This window comes from Macaca fascicularis, chromosome 16 (assembly GCF_037993035.2).
Source record: "Macaca fascicularis isolate 582-1 chromosome 16, T2T-MFA8v1.1".
In the NCBI taxonomy this organism is placed as follows: Eukaryota; Metazoa; Chordata; class Mammalia; order Primates; family Cercopithecidae; genus Macaca; species Macaca fascicularis.
The window spans coordinates 7,921,112-7,929,567 of NC_088390.1; the positions used below are offsets into that span (position 1 = coordinate 7,921,112).

General features: G+C 52.5%; 3 protein-coding genes across 34 annotated transcripts in view; 2 read left to right on the forward strand and 1 right to left on the reverse strand.

Moving 5' to 3' along the window:
* Nucleotides 1-212: 212 nt before the first annotated feature.
* On the forward strand, nucleotides 213-1,259 carry TMEM88 (transmembrane protein 88). 2 transcript variants are annotated; one of them, XM_005582800.5, is made up of 2 exons: nucleotides 213-431; nucleotides 592-1,259. In XM_005582800.5, exons 1-2 carry the CDS (start codon nucleotides 222-224, stop codon nucleotides 859-861), a joined length of 480 nt encoding a protein of 159 aa, XP_005582857.1. In that variant the 5' UTR covers nucleotides 213-221; the 3' UTR covers nucleotides 862-1,259. The 2 variants fall into 2 exon arrangements, with proteins under 2 accessions (XP_005582857.1, XP_065388792.1); XM_065532720.2 differs by having other exon boundaries at nucleotides 918-1,259.
* A 573-nt stretch (nucleotides 1,260-1,832) lies between these two features.
* On the reverse strand, nucleotides 1,833-2,708 carry NAA38 (N-alpha-acetyltransferase 38, NatC auxiliary subunit). The gene is made up of 3 exons (XM_005582805.4): nucleotides 2,532-2,708; nucleotides 2,163-2,346; nucleotides 1,833-1,991 (listed from the first exon to the last, which is right to left on the reverse strand). Exons 1-3 carry the CDS (start codon nucleotides 2,610-2,612, stop codon nucleotides 1,879-1,881), a joined length of 378 nt encoding a protein of 125 aa, XP_005582862.2. The 5' UTR covers nucleotides 2,613-2,708; the 3' UTR covers nucleotides 1,833-1,878.
* Nucleotides 2,709-3,143: 435 nt separating this feature from the next.
* The window catches only part of CHD3 (chromodomain helicase DNA binding protein 3), a 56,700-nt gene continuing 51,387 nt past the window's right edge, over nucleotides 3,144-8,456 (forward strand). For 27 of the 31 annotated variants that reach the window (XR_010582255.2, XR_012425218.1, XR_010582256.2 and 24 more), the window contains exons 1-4: nucleotides 3,144-3,440; nucleotides 3,578-3,654; nucleotides 3,781-3,999; nucleotides 4,556-4,727. Coding sequence is in view for 27 of the 31 variants with exons in the window: in XM_045375393.2 (XP_045231328.2) it covers nucleotides 3,281-3,440; nucleotides 3,578-3,654; nucleotides 3,781-3,999; nucleotides 4,556-4,727 (628 nt within the window). In the remaining 4 variants the exon portion in view is untranslated. The remainder of the gene's footprint in view (nucleotides 3,441-3,577; nucleotides 3,655-3,780; nucleotides 4,000-4,555; nucleotides 4,728-8,456) is intronic. The other 4 variants (XR_012425219.1, XM_065532703.2, XM_045375417.2 and 1 more) reach the window with 2 other exon arrangements.

The window sequence follows — 8,456 nt, forward strand, 5'->3', positions numbered from 1 at the left end:
GTGATTGATGGGGAGGACCGCGCAGACCCTGGCGAGGGCGAGCCCCTCCCCGGAGGCGCCTGTGGAATGTCCAGGGCTCTGGTCCGCTCCTCGGGATGGGGGGTGCCTAATCCTAGAGCCGCATTCCAGGATAAGGGGGGTGGGGAGAGGCTGGGCCGGGGGAGGGGCAGGAAAGAGGGCTATAAGGGCAGCAGCCCAGGCGGGCGGAATCCAGGCGGGCCATGGCGGATGTCCCCGGGGCACAGCGAGCGGTTCCCGGTGGCGGCCCAGAGCCCCGGGACCCCCTGGACTGTTGGGCCTGCGCTGTGCTTGTAACAGCCCAGAATCTGCTGGTGGCTGCCTTCAATCTTCTCCTGCTGGCGCTGGTGCTGGGGACCATCTTGCTACCCGCTGTCACCATGCTGGGCTTCGGCTTCCTCTGCCATTCTCAGGTGAGCGTGCGTCCCCGGGTGTGCGTGTGAGTGTGGGTGTTGGTGTGTGGTGATGCTGGCGGTGGGGTCTATGGGCCACAACTTCAACCCGCCTGGGCTGTTTCCACCCCGTGCACAGTATGGCTCGGTCGGCTTGGGCCTGACGCCTCTTCTCCCACAGTTCCTGCGCTCCCAGGCACCCCCTTGCACCGCGCACCTGCGGGACCCCGGTTTCACGGCCCTTCTGGTCACCGGATTCCTGCTCCTCGTGCCGCTGCTCGTGCTTGCTCTGGCCAGCTACCGCCGCCTCTGCCTGCGCCTCCGCCTAGCCGATTGCCTGGTGCCCTACAGCCGAGCCCTTTATCGGCGTCGGCGCGCGCCGCATCCGCGGCAAACCCGGGCCTCACCAGGGTCCCAGGCCGTTCCTACATCAGGAAAGGTCTGGGTCTAATGACCCTCGAGTCAAGAACAACCCTGACGGCTGCCCTCCTTCTTACTCGGCCCAAGGACTTGAAGCCCGGCATCTTCCAACCTGCCCTGCCCCCACCCCTGCCTGAGCGGAGTCCTAGCATCCCCTTGGGAGCAGCAGCGTCAGTGGACCCAATGCTGAGGAAAGCCCCCACATCCCGGAAAACCCACTTTCCTTTCACTACCCACATCTCAATCCTGAACATCTGGGCTGGAACCTGCACACCTTCCCCTCAGCCCCGTCGTGAATGGGACAACAATCTCGTGCCCTCCTTTTATGGTGCAGCTCCTCCAGTATTTCCGGGGCTGGGGGGCGGGGCTGGAGGGGAAGGAGTGTCCACGCATCAATAAAGATTTAACGAACTCAACGTGCTCTGCAAACACAGGAGTGGCACAAGTACTATCACCCCTGCCCTGTGCCGAGGAACAGGAAACATGTGCCAGGGCCACAAATGAGCAGAGAGGAGCATCCTTCAGCCCCCTGGCCTTATCGCTTTTGTCCGTTCTTCCTGGCCAGAACTCAGAGATCTGTCCCTGACCCCAGGCACCTCCCCATCAATAGAGTGGAGGGGGCCCAGCCTCGGCCGCCTGCCCCTGCTCCCCTTGGGGACCTGAGCCCGTTCTCTGACCCCAGCTTAAAGGAACTCGGTGTTGCCAGGCCGGGGTGGGAAACAATGGGCCTTCCGGAGCAGGATGACACCCCCTCCCGCCACAATTCTGGAGCAGCAGCGTGGGAGGGAAGATGCAGGGGCCCACCCTGGGGCCTGTTGGTGCATCATTCAGCCCTGTCCCCCATCTCTACCCCTGAACTTGAGAGAACCTTTGGCACCCCTGGACATCCCGGTTGGTAGAGGAGGGTTGAGGGTGCTCCCGACTTCAGATGAGTCCTTTCCTCTAGGGGTGGGGTGTCCTATCCCTGTACTGGCATCCCAGCTACACACAGACACAGGTCCATTCGGTCGTAAGTTTAATGAAGTCTGAAAAGTATGCGCCACCGTGGTCAGAGATATGGAGGCCCGGTCAGACTCTCCCTCTGCACCTCAATGGAAACGATGTGGTGTCCGGGTACCATGGCCAAGCCCAGCACACGGGGCTCCCCGGCAGAGAAGGAATCTGGAAAGAAGGATCAGAGGATCAGGGAAGCAGGCCGGCATCAGTACCGCCCCTCTGAGCCACAAAAACGAGCCCCAGAAAACAAGGGCTGCAGCCAGGCCCTGAAGGGGAAATGCCTTGCGTAAGGTTCCGCCACATTTCCAGGCGGGTGTGCATTCCCCAGGCACTGACCCGACGGCTTGAGGAACTCCTGCGCCGAGCCCAGGATGACATTGCAGTCACGGTCAGTGCAGAGGAAGCAGCCCACCAGTGTCCGTCCATCTGTCATGCGAATGCGCATAGTTTTGTTGAGCAGCGCCTCTAGCTGCTGCCGGGCGCGCGCAGCCGCCGAGTCCTCGCGCTCTCCGTCCGAATCCTGCGCGGGGTGGAACAAGCGCTCAGACCGCGCAGTCCCGGCTGCCCGCCCGCGGAACCACAGCTCCCGGCAGCCCGCGGGGCGCTCACACAACGCCCAGAGGCTGCCGGGAGCTGCAGTTCCCCCACCCCCTCCATCTTGCTGCTCGACTGCCCCTCAATCCCAGAACCAGAGCCCGTGCTAACCCCGGCGCTGGAGCTGCTCTGACGCCGACTGCAACAGCCATTCTCTTCTCGTAGCAGCACGGTCGGTCCAGCTCCGGCCATTTGCCCGGAGGCCTCCTCTGGGCCTTTCAACTTCCTAAGCACCTTTCAGGTTGGGTGGTCCGAGATCTCGCGAGCGCTCCCGACCGCTTTCCTTTCGCGAGATCACCTCTCCTCCACCTCCTAGTCTCCTCGGCAACGGCAGAGATCTCGCGAGCTTCTCCTACTTCTAGCGCTGTGGCTCACTGAAGCGTACCACGCCGGATGTCTTACGATATCGCGAGACCTTTACCTCTACTTTCTTACACATCCTTTAGAAACTCTGGAATTTAGCGAGAATACACTCTCATACTGCCTCCTCCCTTGTTTTTCTGTCTCAGAGAGATAGTCTGTCATAAATATCCCATGTAGCCCAGGCCGCTAAATTAAAACGGAGCGTATTCGTTTTCTGCCCACCCCCAACTCCTGAAAGCGGCGCAACTCAATTACTTGATCCTTATATGCCCCGTGTGGGACTCATACTACGTTTCCCGTGAACACGTGCGGTCCAAGCCTCACCCCCTGATATTTATCTCAGTGGACGGTGGCCGGAAAAGGACAATGGTTTCCATGTCAGCGGATAAACGCTCTCCCCTCGGCTCCCGGAGGCGACGGAGGTCGTAGTAGTAGTGAGTGCGTGCTGAGGAGCAAAGGAGTAACCAAGAGAGCCAGTGACTGACAGAGCAAGAGCCATGCCGCGCCGGGGCCTGGTGGCTGGGCCAGATTTGGAGTATTTTCAGCGTCGCTATTTCACGCCGGCGGAGGTGGCCCAACATAACAGGCCCGAAGACCTCTGGGTATCTTACTTGGGACGCGTGTACGACCTAACGTCATTGGCACAGGAATACAAGGGTAAGGGTCACACGTTGGGCCGGGGCCGGAGTGTGTGTGTGTGTGTGTGTGTGTATGTGTGTGTGTGTGTGCGGGCGCGCGCGCGCGTCTGCCTGGTTCTTGAAGGGCTGGCATTGACCGTGGCTGCTCTTTTCAAGGGAATCTGCTGCTGAAACCTATCGTGGAAGTTGCAGGCCAGGACATCAGCCACTGGTTTGATCCAAAGACCAAAGACGTGAGTTATGCTGAAATCTGGGGTTGTGGGTAGAGGCAATGGAGAGCGGGGATGGGAAGGAAAAGCGGAGGCTAGCCAGAGCATAATGACTGCTCTGATCCCCTCGCCCCAAACCCTCCTTTAAAGATCCGCAAGCACATAGATCCGCTGACCGGCTGCCTGAGGTACTGCACCCCGCGGGGTCGCTTTGTGCACGTTCCGCCTCAGCTGCCCTGTTCGGACTGGGCCAACGATTTTGGGAAGCCCTGGTGGCAGGGGTCGTATTATGAGGTGGGGCGGCTGTCTGCCAAGACCCGGAGCATCCGCATCATTAACACACTCACGTCGCAGGAGCACACACTGGAGGTGAGAACTGGTGACAAGGAGCAGGTTAGAGGGAATGGGGAATCCCAGCAAATCTCCAGGCCGATCTGCAGGGCAACATTTTTTTCCATAACCAGTGGGAGTGTATTTTCTGCCCTTTACATTGAGGCAACTGAGGAAAGCACAGCACCTAGGTCCCCAGGGTTGGTAATTCTAGGAGTGTCTGGGTCACACGGGGACAAGAGACTCCTTTATAAGCCTGGGAACAGCAGTTTATGCATCTTAGTGATGGTGGTCCTTCAAAACTCTTACACGCTGTTTTGGACAGCAATTGAACTTTCTTTTTAATCTACTCTATTGCACGGATATAGTGAGGGGACACTTGACCCTTTATGGCCATCTGGTAGTTAGAAGTGGCTGCCATTAAGAGCTGTAGGTCTTTTGGGCCTGTTCATTGCATGCTGGAGTTTCAGCTTTTTTTCTGGGGCCGTAGATTACCTGAAGCTGCTATCTGCCAAGGGAGGCACTTTGATCCTAGTGTGTATATGTGTATACTCCATCCAGAATTCTGGGGGTGGGGTGCTTCTGTGTTCTCCAGGTGGGGGTTCTGGAGTCCATATGGGAAATCCTACACCGCTATCTCCCCTATAATGCACATGCTGCCAGCTACACGTGGAAATATGAAGGGAAGAACCTGAACATGGATTTTACCCTGGAAGAGAATGGGATCCGGGATGAGGAGGAAGAATTTGACTATCTCAATATGGACGGTACACTTCACACACCTGCAATACTTCTGTACTTCAATGATGATCTCACAGAGTTGTAGGAAAGGAGACGTACACTCATGTACACTCAAGACATATTTCGAGTTTGGCTTTTTCTGTGCCTTGACGAAAAGTGGTGGGGCGGAGGGGTGCCTGGGCCTAGATCTCCATTCCTCTCTAGCAGCTAGCCTGTGCCCTTCTGAAGTGTAAAGGTCCTATTCCCTGCCTTCATTACAATTTGCTCTGAGAAAATCAGTGAATTAATCTTTAGGAATGATACAAGAAGATCAAGTATCTTGGTTTAGGGAGATGTAGAAGAGGATAGTCAGAGTTCAGGCAGAACTGTTTGATAGTTAAGAGAGAGTAATTCTACAGGGGTGAGGGATGGAAGGACTTTTTTGGCAATGATGGAAATGAGATGTCTGCAGGAAGATGGGAATTACAAAGACAGGAATAGGAAATGTTTATCATTGACCACACAAAGCTGGCTTATCTTACTTGTAGAATAGTATTTGGCAGCTGAAACCCAAGGGAAAGAAAGGAAGTGAGTCATTATAGGCAATTCAGGCTAGATATTATGCTGGGTACTTCATATACCCTCTCCCCCCAACCCCCACAAAGAGAAGGGGTCTTGCTCTGTCACCCAGTCTGGAGTGCAGTGGCAAAATCATGGCTCACTGCAGCCTGGAGCTCTTGGGCACAAGTGATCCTCCCACTTCTGCCTTGAGTAGTTGGGACTTTGGGTGCACGCCACAATGCCTAATTTTTTAATTTTCTATAGACACAGAGTCTCACTGTGTTGCCCAGGCTGGTTTCAAACTCCTGGGCTCAAGTGATCCTCTTGCCTCAGCCTCCCAAATAGCCTCTTCAAGGCAACTACCCTGTAAGGTGGATTACTATTTTACAGATAAGTCCTTTGAAACTTTGAAAAGTTTAATAGCTCAAAGGCACACTAGGTAGTATCACTAGAGCCAGAATGCAAATTCAAGTCTACCCAACTCCAAAGTCCATGTTCTCTCAATATAAAGGGACCATCTCCATGTCTAATCTCATGTTAACATTTGTAACCACTGTTCTCAGAGCAAGTATTTGGGATGTGGCTTTTTCCTAGGCTCCTTGCACAATAGGAAACTGTGGTCCTATTGTACAGTTAGCAGTTATTGTCTCTGGGAGTTTGCAGAGTTCTCCTGTGGCGAAGAGGAGGCAAGGAAGGCTAAGTGTCAGCTAAGCAATAGCTATTGGGGCTACTTCCTTGTTAATCCCATACCCCAAATTTCTTTCCTGACCTTTTTGGGGCAAAGAGGTGGGTATTTACTAACTTGAAGGAAAACTAGAGTGGGGAAAAGGCCAGCAAATTAGTGACACTTTGGTGAGGGAGAAAAAGGAGGCAGTTTGCCACTTGGAGAAGATGAGGAAGACAGGGTTGCAAGATGGTGACTCCAAAAGAGAGAACTTGACAGGGGTAATGTAAAGAGAGATGTTAAGTCAGTCAGAAAACTCTCCTGGTGACCAAAAGAGAACCACTATTGGGGGCAGCGGCTAGATTTGGTCTCCTTTAACTTAAGGAGGGGAGATTTGAGAATGACAGGCAGGTGAACTTCCTGGCAGCAGCAAGCGAAACACAAATCAGGAGGAGTTCAGTGTGCCTTCTGGCAGGGGCATCAGGGCCCAGCGCAGGAGAAGGTGACCCCTGTGAGATGCCGTTGGGCTGTATAGGTGTTCTGAGGGGCTATGAGAGGCATGAACAGGAAACATTACTGTTGGCTTCAGCAGTTATCTGAATTTACTGTGAGGTGGAGGATTTAAATCTAATCCCATGGAATGCAGGAGTCCGTGAATTATCTAAATCAGTCATTTTGATCTTTAATCAACTCTGCAATTACGTGTACCTTGTTTGCTCAATTAAACCCTGAACTATTTAAGAATGAAGGCTATGCTGTTCCTCTAGTGCAAGTCTCAGGGCCTGTCCTGTGCCTACGGGATGTCTTCATTCTGCCAAAATCTGTCCCTCTTCCAGAGACTCCTACTTCAATGCTTCTTGCCGGAAACACATCCTTTTCCTCACACATCCAGTCACTCATCAAGTGTAATCTGTCTCCTAAATATCTCTGGAACCTATCTTCTTTTCTCCAAGCTACCATCACCTCTTGTCTAAACTGCTATGGAAACTTCCTAACCTGTTCTCCCATTTCCACTTCTGCCTTCCATGCTGCAGTAAGAGTCAGCTATGAAAAACAAACCTAAACATCGAACTTTCCTTAGCTTCTTCAGTGGCTTCCACCTGCTTTTGGGATAACGTCCTAAATTCAAAGACCTTGTATAAATCAGGCTCATCTCGCAACACTCCTCTTTGTTCTCTACGGCCCAGACACTGGCTTTCAGTTCATTACATGTCTTGCAAGCCGCGGAGCCCTCACACACTGTCCTCTCTGCCTGCAACACGCTTCCTTTCACTTTCTGCCTAGCTGATCCTAAATGTTCCTTCCTCAGTTCTTTTCTTATTTCTTGGTGGGTCAAGACTTCTGATAAATCGGTTAGCACCATGCATTTTCCAGAGTTTTTGTTACAATTGTAAAATTATGGCTGTAATAGGCTGGCTGTACTGCTAGATTGTAAGCTCATGAGGGCAGAGATCTTGTTCACATCTCGCTCACTGCTATATTCTCATTGCTGAGCACACAGTTGCTGCTCAATAAATTTTGAATGAACTCAAATGTTAAGTGAACTCATCTGTCTATAACTAGTGGGGGGATGCTGTGTCCTAGTAGGCAAGGAAGGACGGAGGAATAGGATGTCTGGTTCCTGTGCTACAGTCTCTATCCACAGGATTCCCTTTCCCTGCTTCCCCTAGACCCCCAAACCAAAAGTTATTCCATAGAGTATCTCTGGCCAGGCGCAGTGGCTCATGCCTGTAATCCCAGAACTTTGGGAGGCCGAGGTGTGAGGATCACTTGAGGTCAGGAGTTCAAGACCAGCCTGGCCAACCTGGCAAAAGCCTGTTTCTACTAAAAATCCAAAAAATTAGCCAGGCGTGGTGGCGTGCACCTGTAATCCCAGCTACTTGGGAGGCTGAGGCAGGAGAATCGCTTGAACCTGGGAGACAGAGGTTGCGGTGAGCTGAGATAGCGCCATTGCACTCCAGCTTGGGCAACAAGAATGAAACTCCATCTCAAAAAAAAAAAAAGAGGGTCTCACTAGATTTTTTGGGGCCAATCCATCTGTCATTTCCCCATATGGCCACCAGGTGGCTGTAATTACTTACAGAGTCAGGGAGACAAGCCTGGAGGGAAAACTCTTCCAAAGTTAGGATGGAAAGGTGGCCCTTTCCATTTATAAGGGGACATTTATAAGGGGGAGGGAAGGACAGGAAAACAAGGAAAAACCACACGGCCACCGTTCCATTAACATTAGGTTTATGCCCGCTTTTTTTTTTTTCTCACAAGCACATGGCAGGAAAGGAGGGCAGTTAGGAATTCATGGGATAGAACAAAAAGGGGGTCCTGATTACAGGTATGGGAGTGTACAGGGCAAGGTATGGAGCTGACAAAGGGATAAAGACATCAAAAATTTTTAAAATAATGTAATGCATTCATTTATTAATACTTAAAAAAAATATTTCCAGTAGGCACTGCTTTGTTCTCTAAATAGCCAAGTGGATATCTACATGAGGATTATGTAAATAATGCTTTAGCCTAAAACCTAGAGAGCAAACAGAACATGAATGCAGGGTCC

What these genes read in the sequence shown, in the direction of transcription:
- TMEM88 (XM_065532720.2), top strand. Translation starts at nt 222, where the DNA reads ATGGCGGATGTCCCCGGGGCACAGCGAGCGGTTCCCGGTGGCGGCCCA. An exon ending in GCTTCCTCTGCCATTCTCAG is followed by an intron (nt 432 to 917) that starts GTGAGCGTGCGT and finishes ACTCGGCCCAAG; the next exon opens with GACTTGAAGCCCGGCATCTT.
- NAA38 (XM_005582805.4), bottom strand. Translation starts at nt 2,612, where the DNA reads ATGGCCGGAGCTGGACCGACCGTGCTGCTACGAGAAGAGAATGGCTGT. An exon ending in AGAGCAGCTCCAGCGCCGGG is followed by an intron (nt 2,347 to 2,531) that starts GTTAGCACGGGC and finishes CACCCCGCGCAG; the next exon opens with GATTCGGACGGAGAGCGCGA. An exon ending in GGAGTTCCTCAAGCCGTCGG is followed by an intron (nt 1,992 to 2,162) that starts GTCAGTGCCTGG and finishes CCTTCTTTCCAG; the next exon opens with ATTCCTTCTCTGCCGGGGAG.